Source organism: Dendrobates tinctorius, unplaced genomic scaffold (genome assembly GCF_039654945.1).
Source record: "Dendrobates tinctorius isolate UK_male_01 unplaced genomic scaffold, ASM3965494v1 ptg000192l, whole genome shotgun sequence".
Taxonomy (NCBI): domain Eukaryota; kingdom Metazoa; phylum Chordata; class Amphibia; order Anura; family Dendrobatidae; genus Dendrobates; species Dendrobates tinctorius.
The window spans coordinates 14868000-14895955 of record NW_027361859.1 but is presented as its reverse complement, the minus strand read 5'-3'; the positions used below and the strand labels follow the sequence as shown (position 1 = coordinate 14895955).

The following is a 27956-nucleotide window of genomic DNA, read 5'->3' as shown; positions in this document are numbered from 1 at the left end:
TACACAGGATTTTTATGATGTTACATCGGCTCATCTCATTCAGGTTCCTACAATATCGGATCCTCTCAGTGAAGATCTTCTATAGAAGAGAATTTTCCTGAATTACCCATCAAGGATGGATATGGACAGAGACAAGATGGCGGAGAGGATATTACACCTCACCCTAGAGATCCTCTTCCGGCTTACTGGAGAGGTGAGAGATTCTGATGACGTCACATTGCATCATTCTTATCTATGGGAATAACAGATGGACAGAACTAGAGAGGTGAGGACTCTGGAAATGTCTGTAGTGAGATTTATTAATGTGTCTCTCCATAACCAGGATTACACAGTAGTGAAGAAGACCTCTAGTGAGCGCTGTCAGGACCCTGTGTCTGAGGGATGGGGAAGACCCCTGAACCCAATCACGGGGCTTCCACCTCACCCCCTGATACATGAGGACATCGATGACCAGAAGATCCTAGAACTCACCTACAAGATGATTGAACTCATGACTGGAGAGGTGACACTGGTGGGAATGCTGGGACATTATACAGTAATGCTATGAAGGTATCAGGGGGGATGACGGTATCATTGTATGTGTCAGGTTCCTATAAGGTGTCAGGATGTCACAGTCTATTTCTCCATGGAGGAGTGGGAGTATTTAAAAAGACACAAAGATCTGTACAAGGACGTCATGATGGAGGTTCCCCAGCCCCTCACATCACCAGGTAATAGACAGGACTAAATACACACGGCCTATAATTATCTGTATGTAAAGAATGAATTCAGTCCCTGTATGTGTTTCCTCCAGATCTATCCAGTAAGAGGTCAACACCAGAGAGATGTCCCCGTCCTCTTCTTCCACAGGACTGTAAACAAGAAGATCCCAATGTTCCTCAGGATCATCAGGTAGATGGAGAGAAGGTGTCATGAGATCTCCCCTATGATGTGTAGATGGCTGTGAAGGTCTTGTGCGCAGTCTTGTTTTATCCACCAGGATTATATGTTTTATACTTGTGTAATGAGAACGGTGGCGATGACAGGCGTAGAGCTGATCATAGATGTGACTTCTCCATCTGTCTGTGACTTTTACAATATTGGTTTCAGGGTGAAGATCTGACCCATATTAATACTACAGAGACATATGTGAGTGGTGATGAGAGGTGTAAAGAGATTCCTACATATGACTACCCAGGTGAGTAGTAACCAGTAAATTCAGAAAAGTCACAGATTCTTCTCAGTCACCGGCTGTGGCTGCTTTATCGGTCTTGTAGTCCGGCTTTTTTACAATCGTACGATCACTATTTTGCCTCTTGATCATAACATTCTCTTCCACCCAAAACTGTTCAAATGACTTTGGGCAATGAAAGCTCTTTTATATAGAACTTACCCCCTGGGATTAGGAGACGCTGACTTTACCTGCCCAGATCTGTAAACTACAAAGACAAATGACAGCGATCGTAGAATGTGCTGAGAAGTTAGAAAACCACTTGAAGAAAAATATTATGATGGTCCTGTAAGAGAGAGCAGAGGGTAATGATGGTGTTGGCTTCCTAGAACCCTGATATCTTATTGGATGAATCTACCTTCTCTCCTGAAAATCTACCTTGTTCATGGTGGCCATCTTTTAAGCTGCTAGGCGACCATGAACAGTGCCCCCAATACATTGTGTTAGCAAACTATTCCAGCAAGATCTGAATTCAAATAGTTAAATAGTGCTCCATCAATTTTTAACTCTGCCATGTGCCCAGACAGTAGTGTGCAACTGTATGTTGGGTATTGTCGGATTCAAGAGAAGATGGAAAATAATTATACAGGTTCATAATTTCCTATTATCCTTGGTAAAGAATTCCAAAGTAATCAAAACATAAAGTCACACACACCAGATTTAGAAAATGGGTCCTGGTTAGGAACACAAAACTGGCTGTTAGATCAGAGTATTTTGGACAGTAACTACTGTAGTCAAAAACAGTGACTATAGACAATATCATCTAATGATGAAACTCAACAATCTTCATCAGTAAAAAATGAGTAACTAGTGGTGAATCCTCTCTGGAGTAATTAAAGTATGGGGCTTGGTGGTTCTTGGTAATCTAAACTATCGTAAAGGGCCCCTATCAGAAGAGTTTCAAGAAGAAATATTATACATTTAAAGAAAACTATTTAAAATGCTGCAAAGCTGAGGTGTCCTAAACTGAGATCTCATTCACTTGGAAAAGGTAATGGAGATCTTTTTTATGGCCTGCCAGGGGGTTACAGACTCACATGAGTGAGGCAGGACAATCCCACCACAATTAAACTATCCTACAGAATGAACCTGTAAAAAAAGACATAGAATAAAAAAAATGTTACATTCCCAACAAGGTATGTATGAGTGGAGAATTACATCATTAAATCAGAGTTGCACTCATATACAGTGCACCATTGGAGCCCTGACCAGAAAAGTTAAAGTATTAGCGCCCCCCATTTCAGGAGAGATTAGGTATTCATAATGCAGACTGCTGAGAGGTCACTGATCCCTCACTGACCTGCCCCCTAGTTTACATAATGAATATACAGTATGTACATACTGAAGAAAAAAAACCCTTCTGCAAGCAGGTGTCAGCCATGGCACCTGCACTGAAGAATAATCGCATGTTTACTGTGTTAATAATAAATGTGCTTGAGGTTGTCCAGATAGTACAAAAAAGATCAATTTTAAAATGACACCCCCTGCGCAGTAGAAGCTTTCGGTGTATATAGGTGATCCAATAGCTGCTATTGTGCAGGTGCCGGCGGCTCCCTCTTGCTGAAGAAGGAATAAAATTTCCTCCTCCAAGATGGCGCCACCTGCGCTGTAGCAGCTCTCAGATGTTTGTCTGCATTATGAATACATAATACAAGCACCACATGAAGCCCCCCACAGGCCCACCCTGAAGGACAAGTATATCAATAACTCAAAACTGAAAATAAAGATTGAACAAGAACCACAAGATGGATTTCATCAACGTAATAGTACGGCCATGTCGGGCTCCCTCCCTTTGATGTGGGCTCTGGCGGTGAGCTCACATCTTTCCCAGCACATGTCAGCTGTTTTGATCAGCTGACATGTGCCCGGAACAACCGCGGGTGGAATCATGATCCACCCGTGGCTATTAACCTGTTAAATACCACTGTCAAATGATGACAGTGGCATTTAACATGCACTTCCAACAGTCGTGCCTGAAAAACGCCCATTGGTGACCCCTATCATGTGATCGCAGGTCACATATGGGTTGGCATGACAACCAGAAGTCTCCTGGATACCTCTATGGTTGTCATTGTCGGACTGCTCTGAGCGCCGCCCGGTGGTCAGCGCTCATGGCAAGTGAGGTATTCTGCTACATAGCATACAGGCGATCTGATCATCACCTGTATGTAGCAGAGCTGATCGGGTTATGGAAGCTTCTAGTCTCTCATGCAGACTATTGAAGCATGCCAAAAGTGAAAAAAAAAATGTTTTTAAGAATATAAAATAAAAAAAAATATAAAAGTTTCAATCACCCCCCCCTTTCACCCCATTCAAAATAAAACAAAAAAAATCAAATGTGGGGAACCGGGGGTCGGCAGGCGCCCAAGTCCGCTAACGGAACCGCATGGACCAGGGATCATCCTGCCTTACGCCCCCTCTCCCGTTAACATGGGCATAACGCTACTCAGACAATGCAGGATGAGGGTAAAAGAGTGTGGCAATGCTTTATTGAACCACAAAACAGGCAGATAACACATGGAACAGTCCCAGCAAACTTCCCCAAGATGGTGCACAAAACAGAGTCTCACCCTTCCGCTGACGCGCCGGGATAATGGCAGATATTACGTCAGAGCTTCCAAGGTTGGCTACCCCACCTGTGATACACACACAGAGAGGAGGTAATGACAAGCGTATGGAGATGACAGTCCATAGAGTCCATACAAGGTCCAAAGCCAGTTGACGTGAGAGTCACCACCTGGGTTATCCGAACGTCTCCATGAAGCCAGGCGACCAGCGGGTCCTAATCCTGGCTTTCTCCAAACGTATCCATGGTTCAGCGATGGTCAATGGAGCAGATCTGTATCCTTTCAACCAGAGCCGAAAACCCCTAGGTTGTGTCCTACAGAATGATAGATCCGTGTCCCTCATGATGGTGCCATGATGGATTGGCTTCAGTCCTGTCTCTCGTCCGTTGGGTGTTTTGTAGAACGTCTGGCTGTATCGCTCTCTGAGTCTCTTTATGCAGAGGCATGTAACCTATTTTTAGATTTACCCAGTGTCCTTCAGTCCACCCACACAGATAAGGAGAAGAATGGTGGTGACCAAGTTACCTTGTTTGATTATGTAATCTATTTGCATAGATTTTCCTCTTCTGTTTTAAAAATCAACAAACTATCTGGGCTAGAAAATGTATAATTAGCATATCAGTATACCTCATTATTCATCAAGGATGAGAGCACACTATGTTATATCAAATATCAGCTTACAAGTCAATATTCCAGGCTTACATAAACAAAAGTCTGTTTTCTTGACCCACCTGAAATCAATACTTAAATCCAAAAGGCAACATATAGATAAAAATTAAATTCTTCTTGGTTTGCTAAACATAGTAGTCTGGGTAATTAAGATATAATTTAGTTTCTTCACATCAAACATACACATATTTGGTACTGCCTGTAACGTTCCACACTGTCTGTGGACGGGGATTACTCACGCTGCCGGTCTTGGAGGTAAAACACTAGCACACTCAGGGTTAAAACGAGTCCATTTGGTTTATTTGCTCCATAAACCTCACAGCAACAAAACACGGTTTCCAGCCTTCACAGCAGTGAAAAGCAACATAAACAGCTTTTAGCTGAGCTTTGTTCCCTCAGGCCCTGTGCACACACAGGCCATGGCAATGTCCATAGCAAAGCTCTATCTGCAGCCACAAACACAGGAAGGCTTCTCCCTCCTGAGAACACAGACCATTCTGTAATGTCCGACCTGGACACATGGAAGTCTATCCACACTCTGACAGACTCCCTCACATGTGCTAAACACACCTCAATTACATAGCCCTGTAATCACACCCATAGGTGAGGTATGGATCACATGGGCTGGTCACATGGTCATGACCTCACCACAGGTCCTGAAGGAATTGGAAAACAGGGGTACAGTCAACACCCTCACCCAGAGGTGAGGCAATATGGGTAGCCAGACCCTCCCATCTCTCGTCACACCACATATTCCCCCCCTCTGCCTAAAGCCGTGGGGCTTGGCACTTTCTATTACTCGACCAGAGATCCTTCTCGGTCGTCTCTGCCAGTCAAATCATCTGTCAAAGTCGGGCCCTGCTACTGAACCTTTCGTAGATACCCATCATCCATCACGTCTTTTACTAGAGAGGACCCCTTTTCAGACCACTCGCACCCCCCGGCGGTCAATCCGGCGTTGCAATTCTCTTGCACGCATACCATCTCTCTGGTCTGACTCTTTGTCACCATGTCCACTACAGGGTCTTCTGCTTAGGTTACTCAGTCCAGAGTTAACTGAGGCGTCACTACTTCTACCTCTTCTGTCAAGCCACCTACTGTCATCTCTCTGCTGGCCATTTATCCTATGGTCTATATGGTCCTGAGAGCAGCCCTTCCATTTATCTCTATGTCCTCTGTTATCTCCAGCTTGAGGACTTCCAGTCTTAAGCGAACCTCTTTGTCTCTCTAAACCGCGAGTTGAAGGTGGCGGCCATCTTCTTTCCATTTCTTGCAGCTCTCTGTTGATCTGCTCCCTCTCAAGTCTTAGCTGCTCTACTTCTTTCAGGTATGACACGCGATACTCCAGGAGCATCCGGATATTCCCAAGGCTCTCCATGGACCCGACAACGAGGAATGGAACCGTCCCATCTTCACCCATATCCTGGGCTTCGTCATCAGCCGGAATCTTCACTCTCATCACGCCTGACCTGTTCACCATCTCCTGCATTACTTTCCCAAACCTTCCGATTACCTTCCTCACCAGACCTCTGGGCACTTGAATGATGTCTTCTGCAAAGCCCCGCTGACTGTGAACCTTCCCTCGCACGCTCTAGACGTCGAGCGGCTTCCTTATTCCTCAACAGGATCATCTGCTTTGTGCGGGGGCACTGCATATGCCTCAGGACAGCCACTCGCTTCACTGTGATTTCCCTAGTCGACAGTATCACCAACTGGTTCATCTCTGGTGCCCATTGCACACTACAAGCTTCTACCGCCTTTTTAAAGGCCTCATGCACATCCTCAATGGCACAGGTTTCTCGCATGTCTTTGGATACCTCTATTATACTCTTGAAAAGTGAAGTCTCCCCTTCTTGGACATATTGTTGGATCTCCTCTTCCCGAGAGACAGCGCAGCCCTCCAAGACGTCGACCTCCCTTATGTGGTAGCCTGCATGGCAATTCCCCTGCTGGATTTCTTCCTCCGTGGAGGCCCCTTCTCTGGTCAGCCTCTCCAGCTTACTCTCCTTCACTGCAATCGGACCGAGAGAGCGCGACAGTTCGATTTCCCGGTCAATCATTTGTTTCTGAAGCTGGGCATTAGCCTCCTTCTCTATCTTGAGTTCTTGGAGAACTTTATCCCGCTCTTCTGCCAGGCAGCGACGCTCATCCTCTCTCCGGAGAATCTCCTGTTGATGCTTCTTTTGGGCTTCTCTGAGCACTTCTATCTCTTCCAACAGGGCCTTGTTCATTATTTTACACGCTGACATGTGACCTCTGAGCTCAGAGATCTCCTCCAGCTCATCACTAACTCCCTCTGTGGTGGGGTTTGTTCGAGATAAAGTGACCTCCTTACTACACACTCTTTCCCTTGTGTTCCAGTCACAGTCTGAATTGGAGTCACCCCCTCTCATCTTGTCATCCTGGAACTGCAAGTCCCCACTCACACAGGTGTCGGAACGCTTTCCTGGAGGTACCCCTTTTCCCACAGTCACACGTTTGGTCACCTCAGCTAAGTCCCGAGTTGGGCAGACCCACACTTTCTCTCAGTCACCCGGAACTCTAGACTATTGACCTTAGGGGGTGCTACCTCCATCTTTGAGCCACCCCACACTTCATCAACTTCCCATGCATCGTCAAATAGCACAAAGTCCCGGCCTCTCTCAAAGGCATACACTAAGTCTGGTGGTATTGATGTGGAAATTTATAGTTGGGTAAATTTACCCCTGTGCGTACTGTGGCCTGTCCAAATTAGACAGAGTCTTACTGAGCGCTCAAAGAAGGAAAGACGCCAGACTTGGGTGGCAGCAATACCTCCCAGCAAAACTCTGGAAGTTTTATTGAATATACTTGGTTTTAACAGTTGTACAGAAAAGGAGTGGCACTCATTAACATAAAGGCTGACCTTCTAGTGTAATTGGTCAGTTTGAATACATGAACATATATGGAAGAGTTTCCCAAAAAGCTGATTCTAGCAATATGTAATTTACAGCCTATTGTTTCTACAGTGTCAGCATTTTCTGGTATCAGCTGGCACATCTGGCCTAAACTTCCTCTTTCCATGTCTGGGACAAATATCACAAGACAATGCTATCATAAGATACCATCTGCTCCCCAGACTATCTCATGGGGGGGGCAGTAGGTCATTTCCACCAACTAGTTACAAGGTTCAAACTGTGAATATGTATCTGTGTGCATATAAGAATATATAAGAGTACATGAGTATATAGCCTATAGCAGGCAAGTGAGATCTATATGAAATACATATATATTTCCATAACAATCCCCCCTTAGATATCACTTGCCCTAAAACCCTGCTCCTGGCCCAAAGCGCTGCAACTCTTTTATGCTGCCAGTGGACTGACATATGCCTAGTGCATACATCCTCCTCTGTACAGACTTTTGCTAATGGGCGGTCAGGAGATCTGTCCCTAAAGGGGGTGTGGTGTAATGTAATCAAAGTCTCTTAGTTAGCAGTCTATGCAGTCAGTGCATGTGTATTCTCCGTCAGGTAGGTAATTTATTCAGTCAGGGAGGTCATCCACAGCATCACTCCAGCTCAGGTGTATCTTCTGGTATGAAGGCCTTTTCCTGTAATGCAATGCATGGATCCAGGTGGGGTTTTCTCTCCAGGTCGGCTGCGTCAACACTTGGAGAAGGGCCATTGGATCTAGGATCGAGTGCTTCTCTTTACAGACGTTTTTTCTCACCAACACTCAGCAGTCTCCTGATTTCAGGACGTGCATACCAGGCACCGAATCTGGACCTGGCAATGAGGGAGAAAAACTCGAGAATGGACATTAGCAAAATTCTTGATAAATTCAATTACACATGCAGACAAAGTATCATATTGCATAGTCAACTGCTAAGTAAAGAATACCCCTAAACTGGGTTTTTTACCCAAATAAAGTCTTATATTGGTGACAGCTTTCTCTGAGCCTACGGGAGTGTCTAATGCCAGGGTTTGTCTGTCTCTTGGGCAGATCTTTTAGCATGCTGCTCTTAAGTGTCCCACCTAGTCTATGGTGTGGGATGGTGAGTAGTGTGTAGGCCTAAGTCTGACCCTACTGCTGATCAGGTCTCTTGTGTTAGGTTTGCTGTGTATGCGGGTCCCTGATCACTTGCTATTGCTTCTGGAAACCCCATATCTGCACACTATTTTTGAGAGTAGCTTCATTGCAGTAGTCTTTGCCAACTGGTTCCTTACTGGGAAGTCTTCAGGCCAGATGATGTGGGGGAACTTTTCCCGCTTGTCCGATGTTAAATTTGTCAGTGGCCGAACAGCTGCCGGGAATCTTTGCTGTTTAGGTGTGAGTTGAGTCCAATCAGGTCATTCATCTGTGCCTTCACTTCTGTGTGGGGGCCATGTGCCCATTGAACCACCGTAGGATACACACTTTGAGATAGACTGGGTCTGTCTTGAGGTAGACGTTTTGAGGTAGACGGTTTCTTGGAGCCCAGTGCTTTTGGCCTTCAGCATCCAGCTTTTCTTCTCCTCCTTCCGAGTCTGATCATGTTACTTCTTGTACAGGTTTCAGGAAGTCATTTTGTCAGGTTTAGTGACTGGGTTGTGGTAATTGACATTCTCTGAGCTGATTGTGGGATTGTCCGCGCCTCCCTCTGTATGAAGACTCGTGTTAGACTGCGTCAGAGGAGGAATTGGGACTCTTTGCATTGGTACCGGTCCAGCCGGTATTCTCCGGGGATGAGGGGGAAGGTCAAACTGTCGTAGCCTTGGGATGCCTTCGGACTCATGCAGCTCGTCTCGGGGAGTGTTGCCATGGACTGCCTAACGTAGGACTGTACTGGAGGAGAAGCTTCCCCACGAGAGGGTGGTGGAGGACAATCTTCTGGAATGTTCTCCATCAAATACGTCCTTTCTGGTAGAGGTGGGCACCATTCTTCTGCCTCAGAATTCATATCCACGTCAGAGTCTTTGTCCTGGAAGTGATTCAGCTTGTTGGCTGGTGGAGGAGGAGGCAGCACTTCTGTCCAATTCAGAGATGGCATCTTCAACGGTTTTCCCATTGACTTCTGTTTGCCAGGTTTTCTCGTCTTCAGTCGTCATGTAGTAGCCATCCGGCTCTACGACCTCTCCCATTTTCCATATTGTCTTCCTCTGGCTGCTTCTTTGGCTGCCACGTCTGCTGTTGATGCCCCGTGTCTCTACTGTGTTCAGTTTTCCGTGTGCCTTGGCATTCAGCACTGCCACCACTTTTAGTAGTTGAAGAGCATCCAGCAGGTCTCTGATGGCTCCATGGTGCTTCACGGTCGATCCGCTTGCTGTGATGAAGTTTCTTGCAGCCCAGATGGGTCCGAAGTCAGGTGCCATGTCATGCGAGTACCTGGAAGTTTTTGTTCTTCGCAATCTGGCAGGTCTTGGGCTCTTGGGCTGACAACCTTCTGGACCATAGAATGTCTTGATTGCTGGTCGCTGCACATTGCGTGTGGAACTTTCCTTCATCATTTGCAAGGCTGGAGCCATGTACGGTATCTTGCGGATTTTTCATCTGAGGGTCCGTATCCGCATCCCCCCTTGGGAGTGGGAGTAGAGACAGGTAACGGCTGAGAGCACTGAAGAGTGGTGGAGAGCAGCCTTGTCAGGAGGGCGTGTGCTGCGGGTATTGCTTTCATGCAGGAGGGCCCCCCCCTTGCAACTGGATCCAGGCCTGCTGAGAGGTAGTCAAGAGGCCTCTGGTTTTCCTCCGTGGGTCTGTTTTAAGCCTGGCCAGTAGCATGACCTTCTCCATCTTGGTCCTTCTTTCTCCGTTTTGGTCAGGACGGGATGGCTTCTTGTAGTCAGGGAGGCCTAGAGTTGGCGCAGAGACTATGAAGTCTTTCAGTTTCCTGTACGAGATGAAGGTTGCAATGCGTTGATGCAATTGTACAGAGGCTGCATTAAGCCTGGAGCACCAGGGATCCAAGTTCTGCAGTAAGAGACTAGACCAAAGAGGCCCTGCATCTTCGGAATTGTTGAGGGAGCCATCTTCTCCTCCGCGGCCCTCCGGTCATCTGTCAAGTGTTTCGTCTAGTGGGCGATAGTGTCTTCAGGAACTTGCTTTGACACCACTGGACTCTGTTTTGCAGAACTTACGATGCTGCTCTGCTAGGCAGAGTAGAGGAGACATGGAAAGCACAATGCAGGTAGCGATGTCGATGACTTCTGCATGCTCCGCAATCCAGTTGTCGGGGATGGAGGACAATGCTCTGGCGAGCTGTGAAAAGCTGTTCTGGGCCCTCTTGGGTCTTACTGTCCATTTGTTCCGCACCCCCCTTGTGCGCTTTCAGGAACTGGTCGTCCAGGTGAGGGGGAACATTGGGGGAAGCTTCGGGCAGATCCATTGCCGTGAGCACCTTTGCTGTGACTGGCACATTTGTTAGCAGGGTGTGCAGATCTGGCACAACTGGGGTTTCAAACACGGTTGCTTCGCTCACAGTCCTCAGGTTATGCACCATTCAATCTGATCTGGTTCTCCTTTCACAGTCTTCCTCTTGATCGAGAGAAACTGGGACCGCATGATGATTCCCGTGGGTGAGGCGGCTCAATCTGGCCTTGCTCTTCACAGTGCCGTGAGCGACTCCCATCTTCTGGCACAGGGCTGGCTGGCAGGAAACCAAACCATTTGCTGGGGTCCTTATTTTTCATCAGAGGTGACGTTCAGCTGAGCTTTCTTGCTCTCACAGGGGGTCTTTTTGCTGGGGCATCTTCTTTACCAGCCAGCAGCAGTTCCTTTCACCCAGCTTGATTTCTGGTCAGCATCTTGTTAACCAATTTGAGGAGCTGAGTGGCTGTCTTCTGGTCCAGGGCCTGGATTAACTTCGGGGAGCACCTTCAGAATCTTGTCCAAGATGATCCTCTGGCGCTGGAGCCGGAAGCAGTGCAGCCATTTCACGAAGCGGGTGTGGTCCCTCGGGGTTGAGAGTTTTCCTGACCCGTGCCAAAGTTCTTAGGCCGTTTCTTGAACAGCAGTTCCACTTAGACCTCCAGTTGGTTAGAGGCAGTTTAGCTCTGGGTGATGAGCTGCGGATGCTGGGCCTTCGGAGCGTCCGGGGTTGTAGACTTGAGTGACACCCGCACTGGCGCAACTTGAAGTCTCCCTTGGGCCATAGGCTTCTGGGTGCTATGTCCAGCACCTCCTTGGGTAGGCTTGCACCGGTTATTCGAGCGAGGCTCTTGTAGGGCCACCAGCATGATTGATTCTTCCTGGGCCTGGGGTGGAGAGGAGGTCAAGGTCACATCTTCATGGGACCCTTTGGTCACCTTCAGTTCCTGCAGCAGGTCTGCGCTCATCAGGTGGGGTGGGCAGGTCTCCACCGTAACCTGGAACAGGATGGAGTGTCTTGGCTGTGTCCACATGCTCAGGGGCTTGCAAGCTGGGGAACATCTGTCTTGGCCTTAAATCCCCATACAAGACAGAGTGTTCTGATAGACTGGTGGGGTCGGGGATTTCACTTCTGACTGCACCAGTGTCCACAAGGAAGGATATGACAGCCCCCAGTGATTTGAGGTATTAGATCCGCTGATGGGGTTTCACATGTCAGGGGCGTGACGTCTGGCGGACCTGGCTTGCCTCTGTCCTATGGACAGGGTTCTTCATTGTCTTCTGTGTTTCTTTCTTGGCCTACTCCTCTGCGGGATGACCTGGGTTGCCGGGGTGCTGTGCACTGGTTCCGGAAATGGCCAAAGTTGCCACAGTTGAAACACCTGCCAGCTCTCTTAACTCTGTGTGATAGTTGCTCCTCCACGTCAGTGGCCATCACGGGAGGGCCTGTCCTCCGTACTCCTGGGAGGGACTCAATTCTTCTGGCTACTGTAAGCAGGACATCTACTGCTATTGTCCTGTACTCAGGTCTGGCCACTATCAGTAGTTTCTTGATTGGTTCTCTTAGTCCATGCACAAAGGCCTGTGCCAACATCTGTCCGTGTATCTGATCATGCATAGTGAAGCCTAAAATTTGGAATACTTGCCTCACTCTGCCATGAAACCTTTCTAGAGACTCTGTCTCGGCTTGGCTCATGTTATGCAGGCTGAGTGCTTGTCTGGCGTTGGCCCACTCTCTAAGCTGTTCAGTTAGCTTTGATCCTGATTCCCAGGAATGCACATCTAATTCTGATGGAAGCTTGAGGTGTTCCTTCATGATTTTAGAATACTGAACACCTGACTAGGGGTGAAGGGCACATAGTGTAAGAGTTCTGGCTCTATCTGCCCCTGCCTACTATGCAGCATAATCTCCTCTTCATGTTCATCAGAGGAGGGACTGTGCCACTGTGTGATTGTCTTTCTGTGTGTGTGTGTGTACTCCCCCCCCCCTTGAGACTGGAGCTCCGTGTGGCACATAGGATCTTCAGTCTCAGAGTTAGCAGGTGCAGTGTCTGATGGCCCACACCTCCCTTCTGCTATCTGTTGTATCGGGAGGGCACCTGTGTTGTCATGTGTGGGGAGTGATTCACTTTCTTCTCCTGGTGACATAACTGTCTGTTTAGAGAGAGTCCCCTGTGGAACTAGGGACACTCCATTGTCTGGATTTGGCACTGGGCCAGCGGGTGAGAAAAAAGAAGAAGAAGAAGAAGAAGAAGAAGAAGAAGAAGAAGAAGAAGAAGAAGAAGAAGAAGAAGAAGAAGAAGAAGAAGAAGAAGAAGAAGAAAGGTTTGGAATAGGAGGAGAAGTGAGAGATAGTGAAGGAGAGTGGGGAGGAGACTGAAGAGGAGGGGATGGCGAAGACAAAGAGGAGGGAGAGAGAAGGAGGAGGGGGATGAGGGATAGGAGAGAGAGAAGGAGGAGGGGGATGAGGGATAGGAGGAGAGATAGGCGGAGGTGAAGAAGATAGAGGAGGGAGAGGTCGAGATGATGAGTGAGGACGAGGTATAGGAGGAGGAAAAGATGAAAGAGGGGAGGAGGTTGTGAGAATAGCTGAGATTGAAGGAAGAGTGGAGATGGGAGGGGGAGCCGATGGCTTCCCCTTATTGTCCGTTACAGAGGGCATTTTTGGACCTGTAGTCCTTCTCAGCCGGCTCAGATTGGTATGCCGCTGGAAACACTTTCCCTACACGTAAAAATAAAAAAAACAATCCTTTCTTGTTCACACTATCTGCTATCAACGTCTGTGGTGTTAAATGCTCTGTCACTTTAAGAAATGCAGACTGCAATTACTAGCTACTTCCCTTTTCTTTCAATACATCATGTCAGCTTAAGGGAAAAAAAAAAAACAACCACGTATTATGTCTGTTTTGAAACTGAAAAAGGTGATTAACACTTTAAACACTTTGCAATCCCTTTTGCCCTGCTTAGAAGAGAACAAACAGGAATATTTAGTGAATAACCCAACGCAGGTAAAAATTCTCTTTATAACAAAACTGAAAGAAAGAAGTGAAAACTAAACCTGTCACAAAAACCGTGGAAGAAAAACTTGGAAGAAAAATTAAAAGAGATTAGAATGGAAAAAAGGAAAAAATGAGAAAAATGATAATAAACCAAAAAGTTGATAAGATCAAAACGTATATAAACTTTGAAAAAGAATCCACTCAGAAAAAAACAAAAACCAAATATATGGAAAAATGGAGGGGAAAAAAAAGAAAAAAACACAAAAGTTGTTAAACCTTGGTAAAACGTTGCAAAAATAAAAATCTAAAAAGGAATCTTAATTCAGAATGCAGGCATTCAACACTTCCTCTTTCTCTGCCTGCGTCTGTGCAAAATCTAAGAACAATGTAATGGAAGGGAGGGGTGATGGAGATGCCGGGATGGGGGGGGGGGAGTGATGGGTGAAGTGCTCACAGACTCAGAGCTAAATCGCACCCAGCTTTCCCAAACCTTCCAAACCCTGCAGGCAAAGACCACTACCAAAAAAAATGCAAGATAAACTTATGCAAACAGCAAAGTGTAAAACAAAAATGTAACAATATGAAAATATGTATATCAGGGGACCCACCCTGCAGGCAAAAAGAGGAAGTGTACAATAATGAAAGGCAAAACTCTTTCTCTTCAGATCTCTGCGAAAACCTGCAATAAATTCACATATAGACGTCCGGGGAGAGAGATCGAAAGCCCTTGTTTTGTGACGCGTATGTGAAACAGCTGCTGGTAACCGATAACTGCCAACCACACTGGGTGCACTGCGCTGGTGACCCGGGAATGTTAACACGCTGTACCGGACGTCCTGGCTGGCTCGTCAGTATCAGTAATGTGATAACTCCCACTATGTTGCCACCACCTGATGCCTGGGCCGGCTTCTCCTGTCCTTCCCTGTGACCAGGTGTGTTGGTGGCAACCTGTCAAGTGGTTTGGCTCGCAATATCTCCCCTAAGCTAACACCACTGCGTGGCCTGGCGTGGGCGCTGTTGTCCCTTCCTGTGCACGGGTGTTTGTTGTGATAGCTTGATGTGAGATTTGCCTCGTGATATCTCCGTAAGGCCCCCACCACCTGTCCCTGGGCAAGGCTTCACCTGTCCTCCCCCTGTGTCCAGGTGTATTTGTGAGGACCTATCTGAGTGGGTCAAACTGCCCCGTTATCGGTCTATCATCAAGCATAAACACGCAAGTCTGTCACAATTTTCCACCAACTCTCACACCCGGATCTGAGACACACAGAACCACAGTAGACACTTAGCTTATCCCAGGGTTTGGATAAGGGTGGACATTTTACACTTTACCTGGGATACGGTGGTGACCACACCTGACCGGCTAGGGGTACGGACCCGGGCTGGACACGGGACATTCAGGCAAGATGACAGAATTTTCTTACCTTACTTATGGAGCTGCAGCCTCCGTCCCGTGTGCCTGGCCCGTAACGGCACCCCCGTCTTCCCGGTCAGCTGGGTCCCCGTGTGTTTCGTCCAAAGCCCTCAGCGTTGGTGCGCCAAATTGATGTGGAAATTTATAGTTGGGTAAATTTACCCCTGTGCGTACTGTGGCCTGCCCAAATTAGACAGAGTCTTACTGAGCGCTCAAAGAAGGAAAGACGCCAGACTTGGTTGGCAGCAATACCTCCCAGCAAAACTCTGGAAGTTTTATTGAATATACTTGGTTTTAACAGTTGCACAGAAAAGGAGTGGCACTCATTAACATAAAGGCTGACCTTCTAGTGTAATTGGTCAGTTTGAATACATGAACATATATGGAAGAGTTTACCAAAAAGCTGATTCTAGCAATATGTAATTTACAGCCTATTGTTTCTACAGTGTCAGCATTTTCTGGTATCAGCTGGCACATCTGGCCTAAACTTCCTCTTTCCATGTCTGGGACAAATATCACAAGACAATGCTATCATAAGATACCATCTGCTCCCCAGACTATCTCATGGGGGGGGGCAGTAGGTCATTTCCACCAACTAGTTACAAGGTTCAAACTGTGAATATGTATCTGTGTGCATATAAGAATATATAAGAGTACATGAGTATATAGCCTATAGCAGGCAAGTGAGATCTATATGAAATACATATATATTTCCATAACAGTATACCTCCACCTTGGCCCTCAACGCTTTTGGACCCCTCAAACATTACTCTGTCCACTGGATAGTCCACAGTGACCCCATGTTTGCAGCGAACCCTGGCGTTTTTCCTCGGTCAGAGAGAAAACGAGAGGAGTTCCTGTCAGAGTCAACTGACTCTTTGAGTCCAGCCGACCAGAGACTCCGTCCCGGTGTAGCATCACGGTACACACCTGTGGCCCATCGTTATCCGGCAACCATGTCCCGCACTCCGAAAAAGTCATACACAGACACCGCTGTTCCCCAGACATGTCCACTGAGGTAACCAGTGCTGCCCCTTTTGAAAGCTCCGCCCTTTTTGGGCCAGTATCCCCCTTTGGGACTCCGCCTCCCTCTGGGACTCCACCCTTTTGGGCCACCGCCCCCTTTCGGGATTTCCCCATGTCCCCTCTAGAGGCCTGTACACAGCAGTCTATCTGCCCCAACAGTACCACAGTACACTTAGGACTTTCTGGGCTTGTACTGGCCCTTTAAGAGTTTGTGTGACCTGGTTCACACTGTCCTCCTATGATACGTCACCAGCTCCTACTGGCACGGCCACTGCTCCTGTTGCAGTCACAAACCACTGGCACCTCCGGATGCCGCTCACAAGCCGCTGCCACTGCAGCTCCTGCTGCTGCAGAACCTCTTGCTGCAACTTGCAACTGCAGCTCCCGCTACCACAGACTTCGTGGACCTGCCGATCCACCGCAAGCTTCGTAACCCCGCCGAGTTACAGCCAGACGCTTGTCACCTTCGTGGCCACGCCGAGCCACTGCAAGCCGTCTTGGAAAAACCTTCGTGACCCCTCTGAGCCACAGCAATCACCTTCAGGTTTTGCAGAGAAAAAGAGGAAAAAAAACTCACATACACAGTTTATCACTGACCCCGGTCAGCATACCACAGACTCCTGTCTGTTACCTGTTCGTGACAGCCACACAGGTTCCCGGACGCCTCTTCTCCTCAGAGGTATCCCACAAGTAATCAATACAGTCTCTTTCTGACCCCGGTCAGCATTACACGGCTGTCAGACCGTACGCTCTCCTAGCTCAGAGTCGCCAGCACTGCCATATGTGCATGTGCCCCTAGCAACCGAACTTGTAGACCTCGTCCGTTGCTCCTAGCAACAAGGCTACAACAGTGTCCTTAGCATTCTCCACCAATTGTAACGTTCCACACTGTCTGTGGACAGGGATTACTCACGTTGCCGGTCTTGGAGGTAAAACACTGGCACACTCAGGGTTAAAACAAGTCTATTCGGTTTATTTGCTCCATAAACCTCACAGCAACAAAACACGGTTTCCAGCCTTCACATCAGTCAAAAGCAACATAAACAGTCCGTAGCTGGGCTTTGTTCCCTCAGGCCCTGTGCACACACAGGCCAGGACAATGTCCATAGCAAAGCTCTAGCTGCAGACACAGGAAGGCTTCTCCCTATTGAGAACACAGACCGTTCTGTAATGTCCGACCTGGACACATGGAAGTCTATCCACACTCTGACAGACTCCCTCACACTCACATGTGCTAAACACACCTCAATTACATAGCCCTGTCATCACACCCATAGGTGAGGTATGGACCACATGGGCTGGTCACATGGTCATGACCTCACCACAGATCCTGAAGGAATTGGAAAACAGGGGTACAGTCAACACCCTCACCCAGAGGTGAGGCAATATGGGTAGGCAGACCCTCCCATCTCTCATAGGTAGTGGCAACCTGGACCAAGTACACTAAACGCCATATTAGTGCTCATGTACACTAACAACAAAATACTCCGGGTTGCATCGCAGGGAGCATCCATCCATGTGACATATACCTCCCATTAACCACGCGACCACCCGTCACACCACTTGCCGCATTCAGAATCGGCCGATCTATCAATAAGAAAAGGATTAACCCGATTGCTAAACGGCATAGCGAGAAAAAAAGTCAAAACGCCAGAATTGTTTTTTTTGTCGCCGTGACATTGCATTAAAATGAAATAACGGGCGATCAAAAGATCGTATCTGGACCATAATGGTATAATTAAAAATGTCAGCTCAGCACGCAAAAAATAAGCCATCACCCAACCCGAGATTACAAAAAATGGAGATGCTATGGGTATCGGAAAATGACGCATTTTTTTTAAACAAAGTTTGGAAAATTTTTTCACTCCTTAGATAAAAAAGAACCTAGATATTTTTGGTGTCTATGAACTCATAATGACATGGAGAATCATAATGTCAGGTCAGTTTTAGCATTTAGTGGACCTAGTAAAAAAGCAAAACAAAAAACAACTGTGGGATTGCACTTTTTTGCAATTTCATTCGCACTTGGAATTTTTTTCCCCGTTTTTCAGGACTCGATATGTTAAAACCAATGGTGTCATTCAAAAGTACAACTCCTTCCTGCAAAAAATAAGCCCTCACATGGCCATATTGATAGAAATATAAAAAAGTAATGGCTCTGGGAAGAAGGGTAGCAAAAAACGAAAATTCAAAACCGAAAATTCCTCCGTTCATGAAGGGGTTAAGGATCTGGACTTGCACAGAGACCCATAGGCTTGGGCCATGGTGTTACCTGCTGTTCTGTGGAGTGAAATGGGAAGAATACACCAAGGTTACTTACCGGTAGCCATTTTTTCCGGAACTTACGACGGCACACCTGAGAGAGGGATCCGAATAGCCAGGACAGGAACCTACTGAAATATAAGGGCGGTGCCTCTCCCCCGCTTCAGTTGGTTACAGAGCTTGAGATGACCTCCCGGTTAATTACACATATAGCCAACACCACATTATAAATACACCTAAATATAGTGCACACCCATAAGGTGAAAAAAGGAGGGAGGGATATATGGGTGCTGTCATGGGCTCTGGAAAAAACAGCTACCTTTAAGTAACCTTGGTGTTTTCCCTTCACCGATGACAGCACACCTGAGAGACAATTGGAGAATTTGAAACACCTTAGGGAGGGGCCACCGCTTGCAGCACCCTTCTACCAAAGGTCAAGTCAGCAGAGGAGGATAGGTCCAACCTATAGTGCCTAAAGAAGGTGGATGGTGAGGAACAGGTAGCGGCCTTACAGATTTGGTCAATCGATACCTCTGCTTTTTCTGCCCAGGAGGTCGCCACGGCTCTGGTGAAGTGAGCCTTGATTTCATCAGGAATCGGAGCACCACTAGCCAAGTAATCTACACTAATGGCCTCCCTAATCCACCTGGCAATGGTCCCCTTTGACACCCCATAACCCTTCCTGCTACCCTGAAAGGCTATATATAGGGACTGGGACCTCCTTCACTGGCTAGTCACAGACATATACTCTAGCAGCACCCTCCTAACATCCAGATTGTGAAACTTCCTCTTCCCTGAATTTTTAGGGTTATCACAGAAGGAGGGTGTCACGTGTACCTGTCCTGTGTGACACGACCTGCAGTTCGGTAACTGAAACAACAAGACAAAATTTCACGTGTACCTGTCCTGTGTGACACAACCCGCAGGTCGGTAACTGAAACAACAAGACAAAAGGGGAACACCGGGGAAACGGTTACAACGGTGGCCCTGCAAAAGGGAACGGGGACCGGGAGACTTCTTGCACTCCCCTGAGGTAGTGTCCCTGAACACTCCTAACGTTCCATATACAGGCTCTTCACCTGTCGCCGACCAGGATACCTGAATCCCTCACTATCCCTGCACCTATCCCTTATTAGGGAACTGGATAGTGTGGATACTAGTCCCACCGCTGCACTAATACACACGAAGGAAAATACATCAAACGGGGGAAAACAACAAAACACTTATCTTTCTCTGTTGCAGACACCGGGCAGCAGAGTTCATAACCGGATTAGCTTTCAGCTGTGGCCCGACACCTCAGAGACAACTGCCACCTTCACCTCTTTTTGTGCTGCAGACACCAGGCAGCAGAGTTCAGCACCAGATCAGCTTTCAGCAGTGGCCCGACACCTCAGAGCCAGCTGCTACCTTCACCGTGGTTGGAATCCACAAAGGACCTGCTATAACCAACACCAGCTGATACACCAGGTGACCTTATATAGCAAAGGCAGAGTGGTCACCATCAGCAGAAAAAACAAAAGACATGTAATTACCCCAGTGACCACCGGGGGTAAAAGATCAAGCAAACTATCAGACATGTAATAACACCTGTGGCCACCGGGGGGCAAAAACCCATATTAAGCCCCCAAAGGCCTGAAAGGGAAAAAAAAGGGTTTTAAATGAGGGAATCCCGAATCTGACACAGATCCAAGAATTGGACTGTGACAGAGGGAGGACAATCTCCTGACTCTGATGAAACTTTGATGCTACCTTGGGAAGATAAGCTGGATCTGTCTTTAACACAATCCTATCATATATTAGCGTATAAGGAGGATTCATAGAAAGGGCCTGCAAGTCACTCACCCTACGGGCTGATGTTAGAGCCACTAATATGATTGTTTTTAGGGTAAGATATTTTACTGACAACTCATGTATGGGTTCAAATGGTTCCTTTGTGAGAGCCTCCAACACTAAGTTGAGATCCCATGGCGAAACCTTTGGGATTGGGATTGGTCTGGACCAATGACAGGACTTTATAAATCTTGCCACCCATCTATTAGATGCAAGGTTACAGTTGTATAATGCACCCAAGGCCGACACCTGAACTTTAAGGGTACTAGCGGCTAGCCCCAGTTCCAGCCCCGACTGCAGAAACTCTAAGATGGGACCGATCGGAGGTTTTTGGCCTAACGGCTTCCCTAAAAACTCTAGGAATTTACTCCATGTTCTGCCGTAGATCCTTGTAGTTATGGGTTGCCTACTCCTTAGCAAGGTGGAAACTAGCCCTGGTGAAAACCCCCTATTACTCAGAATTGTCCTCTCAAATTCCACGCCGCTAGGTGGAACCCCTTCAGCTGGGAATGGAATATTGGCCCCTGACTGAGATGGTCTGGAATCTCCAGCAGGGTCCATGGATCTGATAGAGACATGATCCGTAATAGGGAAAACCAAGGCCTTTTCGGCCAGAATGGGGCAATCATAATCACTCTCGCTTGATTCGTTTTGATTTTCCTCACCACTGTTGGAATCAAGGCTACTGGAGGGAATGCGCAAGCAATTTTGAAGTTCCAAGGAATCTGTAGGGAGTCTACCGCAAACGACCTTTCCCTTGGCTTTAGCGAACAGAACCTCTTTACCTTCCTGTGGCTTTTGTTGGAAAACAAATCTATTTCCGGCATTCCCCATAGGCGGAGTATCTGCTGGAAAACTCCTGAGGTTTAAGGCCCATTCCCCCCTGCTTTAGTCTGTTGCGGCTTAGGAAGTCTGCCTCGATGTTCTCTGCCCCCTTTATGTGTAGTGCCATAAGGGATAAGAGATGTTGTTCTGCCATCTGAAAAATGTTGTTGGCTGCTTCCATTAGGGAGTATGACCTTGTTCCCCCCTGATGAATGATGTGTGCCACCGTGGCCCGGTTGTCTGACATAACGTAGACGTCGTGACCCCGGAGGAAAGCAAAAAAGTTTTCTAGAGGCTTCCCTACCGCCCATAGTTCTTTTACATTCGATGACGACTCCAGCTCCTGAGGCGCCCAAGACCCCTGAATTGCCTGAACTCTCAGGTGTGACCCCCAACCTGAGAAAATTGCGACTGTTAAGATCACGTCGCTTACCGGTCTATCCCAAGGAACCCCTGGTGTCAAATTTGCCCTGTCTGTCCATCATCTGAGGGAGTCTCTGACCTTCCATTCCAAACGCCCTTTTAGCGATATCTGCTGATAGTATCTCCCACTCCAGCTGTCTGGTATGGAATTGGGCCCATTTGACTGCTGGGATACAGGATGTTAGGGTTCCCAACAGGGACATTGCATTTCTTAGGGTCATTTGTGGTCGCTCTATGGCTGGCGAGATTAGGTTTACCACCTTCTCTACTTTGTCCTTGGGCAGAAAACAAGCCTGTAGCTCGGAGTCCAGGATAAAACCCAAGAAGGCCTGCACCTTTGGGGGGTAGAGCTTTTATTTTTGAGTATTCATCATCTAACCCAGTTCTTGTAGGGTTCCGGACACTTCTTTCAACTCTACAACACAGTGTTCCTCTGATCCTCCTATTATCAGAAAGTTGTCTAGATAGGGAACCGTGTTCTTGGATATGGAAGAAGGCTGTCATCTCTGCTATCACTTTGGTGAATACTCTCGGAGCTATTGACAGGCCAAAGAGAAGGGCTCTGAACTGAAAATGTCTGAGTTTGCCTTGGATGTATAGGGCCATCCTCAGGTATTTCTGATAACCTGGATGAATCAGGATGTGGTAGTAGACATCCTTTAAATCGATTACCACCATAAAACAATTGTGATGGAGAAGTTTTATGGCTGGTAGTCACTGATTTCATCTTGAAGGTGTGATTTTTCACCCAGCGATTGAGACCTTTGAGATTTATAATAGTCCTGAACGAGTCATCTGGCTTTTTTTTTATCAAAAAGAGGGGTGAATAAAACCCCTTTCCCTTCTGTTTGCCCGGAACCTCGCACAAGACTTGTTTGTCCACCAGGCCCAGGATCTCTGTCTCTAGGGCAAGCTGTTCTGTCACTTTCCTGACGGGGTTATTACAAATGTTTGCTTTGGCCGATGATAAAACTCTATTCTTAGGCCTTCCCTCAGTATCTTCAGGATCCAGGTGTTGGAGATGTTTTCTCAGGCCTGAACAAAGAGTGAAAGCCTCCCCCCTACAGGAGTTCTGGCGTCATTGCGAGGACTTCTTGGAGGTGGAGGAGGGGCTGCCAAACATGAATCCAGACTCCCTTTTTCCCCTGTCCTTCCATTTTCTTCTCTCTCCTGGAGGACGTCCTCTGCTGAATTTCCTCCGAAAATACAGGCTTCTTTGTTCCCCTGAGAATCTAGGAAAGCCCTTCTTTCTGTCACTCGCTTTCCCTTGAATGTCATCCAAATTTTTACCAAATAAAAATTGGCCATCACACGGTAGAGAACATAGCTTGATTTTTGACTGTAAATGCACTGGACAGCCTTTGAGACATAAAGCACACCTTGCCGCATTCGATAACCCAGCCGATCTGGCTGCCAGCCTCATAGAGTCAGCAGATGTGTCTGCCAAAAAAGCTGCGGCTCCATGTAACAGATAGATATCTGACAGGATTATTTCTTTCACAACCTTGGAGGCGAGTTGCTCCTCTAGCTGCTGTAGCCAGATCATTAAAGAACGTGCAGCATAAGTTCCAGCGATTGCTGACTTCAGTCCTCCTGCTGCTGCCTCCCATGTGTGTCTCAGGTAAGTATCCACCTTCTTATCTAATGGGTCTCTGAGTACCCCTGAGTCTTCTAAGGCCAGCGCTGATCTTTTAGATAACTTAGATACTGCTGCATCAATTTTAGGAACCTTGCCCCATAGTTCTGCATCCTTCTCTTCAAAAGGATACCTCCTTTTAGAGGAAGAGGGCAGGACTCCTGATTTCTCCGGTCTCTGCCATCAGGGGCTTATCTACAGCATTCTGTAATGCTGTAGATAAGCCCCCAATGTAACCTGAAAGATAAGAAAAAAGAGTTAGGGTACCTGGTAAGGATCGCTGGTACGTCGCTACATGGTCGCTAGTAAGCTGTCAAACAGGCAGATTATTCAACGACACAGGAACGACACGGCAATCCATATAACGACCTCAGCGGTCGTTGGAACCTTGTCACACAGCAGCTATTCTGACGACTCAAGCCTGCGTCCCTGAGTTCGGCGTCGCCAATGAGGTCGCTCGTCGGCGTCAAACACAGCGATGCATGCTGGCCAGCGGGATGCCAACTATCAAAAAATGGCCTAGGACATGGGGCCAGTCGCCGCTATGTGTCACACGTAGCGAGATCGCTGGCGAGGTCGCTGTTGCGTCACAAAATCGGTGACGTTTCAGCGATCGTGCTAACGATTTCGTTATGTGAGACAGGGCCTTTAGATTATACTCACCCTGGCATCTGGTCCGGTCCGATGGGCGTCGCGGTCCGGTCTTCATACGATGCCGTCCTCTTCTTTCCTTCCTGTTGTGGCTCCTGCACAGGCACACTGCTCTGCCCTGTTGAGGGCAGAGCAGAGTCCTGCAGTGCGCAGGCATCGGGAGAGGTCCGGCGCCTGCGCACTCCAGTATTCAGAGCAGTGTGCCTGCGCCGGAGCCACGACAGGAAGGAAAGAAGAGGATGTCACCGTTAGAAGATGGGAGGCGCCGGACCGGACCGCGACACCCATCGAACCAAAACCAGACCCAGACCGCCCCTGGGTGAGTATAATATAACTCCTTTTTCTTCTCTTTCAGGTTACATCGGGGGCTTATCTACAGCATTACAGATTACTGTAGATAAGCCCCTCATGGCGGTGCTGGCAGCTCATAGTAAAAAAAAAGGGTGACAGATTCCCTTTAATGAGGGCCTGAACCTTAGCATTGACTGGGAAGGTTCGTCTTTTCTTTTCTTGTAATCCCCCAAACATGACATCTTCAAGAGATTGTCATGTAGATAAGCCCCTGATGGCTGTTCTGGCAGCTCATAGTTAAAAAAAAAAGGGTGACAGATTCCCTTTAATGAGGGCCTGAACCTTAGCATTGACTGGGAAGGTTTGTTTTTTCTTTTCTTGTAATCCCCCAAACATGACATCTTCAAGAGATTGTCATTTTTTCCTCTTTCAGGCCCATAGTTGCCCTAATGGCCTTATGTAGACCATCCATGTCTTCTATAGGAAAACACGGTTTACCCCCTGTATCACTATCCGAGGAAGATGAGGATGGGGATTCAGCATAAATTAGGCCCTGAGATGAGTGTGAAGAGGAGTCAGAATTAGAGGGAAGTTCTTTACTCTTTTTCTTCCCTTTCTTCAGCAGTGTTTTCAGGGAGACCTCCACTTCAGACCTTATAACAGACCGAAGACTTACTGCAAAATTGGGGGTCAAATACCAGGAGCGCTCATAGTACAGAGGGTTAAGACAAATGCGTGGTCAGGTAACAGTCCAGGGACAAATGCCAGGAGGGTACGTTAAGACCAGGGAGTACAACAAACGTATAGTCAGAGGCAAAGTCCGTGGTCAGATACCTGGTTCTTTGGATGCTGTTGGAACAGAAGTCCTTCTGCCAATCCATCGCTAGTGGGGGTTGGCACAGAGCACAGACTCTGTTATTCTTCTTCTCCAAAGCTTTCCTAGGCCTCTCCAGACTTGGAAGCTGTGATGGGACACATAACACATCCTTTCTGGACACAGAGGAATCCCGGGACCTCTTGCTGCGATGGCTGCTGCTCCTGGCACTTGAACGGCTGCCTCACTTGTATCCATGCTGTTGATGAACAGTAGGCCGCTTAGGTCCATTTTCCTCAGCAGCCACCTGCTCTGCTGCCTGCACTTAAAAAATGGTAGCCAGCGCCATCCGCCTCTTACCGATTCCGTTGCTGCCCCTCTCCCTGTGAATGCTGGCCGGACACACTCGATTCCAACACCGGCCGGCGTCAGATAGGGCGCTGCCATCTTGCTTCCAGCCCCTTCCTGACGTCACCGGGACGCGCCTACCTGCATGCCTTGTAGCCCGCCATCTTGCCCGTGATGTCAGCAGCACCCAGAAGTCACCCCGACAACTCTACCATGCGAGAATCAGCTGGGAGCCGGCCCGGGGAGCACAAGGTGAAGGCGTAGTGGCAGATTAAGCCAGAACCAAGCCGACTGTGCCGTCCGTGCTCACTCATGCACCAAGCCTCAGGGACCCGTGGATGGCGCTTCCAGCACCCGAAGGCCGGCATCACAGGTACACGACATACTCTTTCAATGCCAGGATGGGCCTGGGACTTTTCCTCCAGCCATGACAGGTACCGCCGTCTTTCAGCACGGGACTCCCATCAAGGACAAGAACCAAACTAAAGTGGGGGAGAGGTACCGCCCTTATATTTCAGTAGGTTCCTGCCCTGGCTGGGTGGATCCCTCTCTCAGGTGTGCTGTCATGGGTGAAGGGAAAAGTCAGGTAGCCGGGTCAGAAAAAGGAGGGCAGAGAAAATACAAGATCAGAAGACACAAGAGCAGTCAGGTCACAACAGGAACTAAATGCACAAGCCGGAAGCTGAGCACATAGGACTGAACCAGAGGAGAACAAGGCTGTATCTGACATCTTCCATCAATATGCTTCGAGCTTTAATAGGGTTTGGTGATTTCCAGTTGGTGGAAGCTGGTAGCAGATTACTTCAGCTGGACAGCACACACCTATACTGCCAGACTGGATGGTACTACTGGTCCCAGGCACCCTAATCTTTGTCGCTGAACAGAGCCTGCACCACCCTGAGCTTCTGGTTCTGACATCTCCATTACCAGCGCCACCTGCAGAATGAATAAGGCTACACCTGGTGACAGAATCAGACGTCATAGGGGCAGGTTCCAGAGGAGATGGGACACACCATTTGCAGAAGCCATAATATGACAAAATGACAGAAAACCAGAGCAGTAGAAATCCCTATAAAGTGACTCCATTTTGGAAATTATAACCCTCAAAGAATTAATCTGCAAGAGTAGTGACTATTTTGACTCCACGCACACTTTCTGGAAAGTAATATGCAGCGGATGTTGGAGAGTGAAAATAGCACATTTGCCATTATATTGCCCAACACATAATGCCCAGATTGTGCTCTGGAAGACACACACTGTAAATTAAGTGGGTTCTTCTCGCTATAGTAATGCCAAATACATGGATTCTAAATGTGGTTTGGGAACACTGCAAGACTCAGAAGCGAGGTGAAGATTTAACTTTGGGAGAGCGGATATAACTGGATTGATTTATGGAAGCCATGTTGCTTTTCAAGAGCCTTTGAGCCACTAACAATGTGGAAACCTCTGTTTATCTATTGACAGATGATGGATCCAAGTGGTGGCTTGTTTTTTGTGAGATGAGTGGAAGTTTTTATTGGTATTATTTTTGCTCACATAACATTGTTTGGTGGCTTTTTATTCCATATTTGGGAGGCAGAATGAACAAACAATTGAACACCACACTCCACTGATTAATCCTATTAGGTTTTCTATGAGGCTGCATTGTCATTGTTGTGGTGTATAATACAATATTTTTACATAACTTTTTACTGACAGTTTCAGTTGAAATGTTAAAAAATATAAAATTCAAGGATATTTTATTGAAAAATATTATTTGTTTTATTCATACTAGGTTACTGCACAAGGAGATCAGAGGAACAGCTGACATCTTCACAGAAATCACATTTTGTTATGAACCAGAAAAGTCACACAGGGAAGAAGCCATTTTCATGTTCAGAATGTGGGAAATGTTTTACAAAGAAATCAGATATGGTTAATCACCAGAGAACCCACTCAAGGGAGAAGCCTTTTTCCTGTTCAGAATGTGGGAAATGTTTTACACAGAAATCACATTTTGTTATGCACCAGAGAACACACACAGGGGAGAAGCCTTTTTCCTGTTCAGAATGTGGGAAATATTTTAATGGGAAATCAGATTTGATTAAGCATCAGAGAACTCACACAGGGGAGAAGCCTTTTTCCTGTTCAGAATGTGGGAAATGTTTTACACAGAAATCACATGTTGTTATGCACCAGAGAAGTCACACAGGGGAGAAACCGTTTTCATGTTCAGAATGTGGGAAATGTTTTACACAGAAATCAATTTTTGTCAAGCACCTGAGAATTCATATAGGAGAGAAGCCTATTTGCTGTTCAGAATGTGGGAAATGTTTTACACAGAAATCAGATTTGGTTAAGCACCAGAGAACTCACACAGGGGAGAAGCCTTTTTCATGTTCAGAATGTGGGAAATGTTTTACACAGAAATCAGATTTGGTTAAGCACCAGAGAACTCACACAGGGGAGAAGCCTTTTTCATGTTCAGAATGTGGGAAATGTTTTATCCAGAAATCAGCTTTGATTAGGCACCAGAGAACTCACACAGGAGAGAAGCCTTTTTTCTGTTCAGAGTGTGGAAAATGTTTTACAAGGAAATCACATTTTGTTATGCACCAGAGAAATCACAGAGGGGAGAAGCCTTTTTCATGTTCTTAATGTAGGAAATGTTTTTCATGGAAATCAACTTTTAATAAACATTAGATTGTCACGA

General features: G+C 47.2%; 1 protein-coding gene across 1 annotated transcript; it reads left to right on the top strand.

Moving 5' to 3' along the window:
* Nucleotides 1-27956, top strand: LOC141055914 (uncharacterized). The gene is made up of 6 exons (XM_073552627.1): nucleotides 1-193; nucleotides 323-502; nucleotides 587-710; nucleotides 794-891; nucleotides 1090-1177; nucleotides 27039-27956. Exons 1-6 carry the CDS (start codon nucleotides 116-118, stop codon nucleotides 27899-27901), a joined length of 1431 nt encoding a protein of 476 aa, XP_073408728.1. The 5' UTR covers nucleotides 1-115; the 3' UTR covers nucleotides 27902-27956.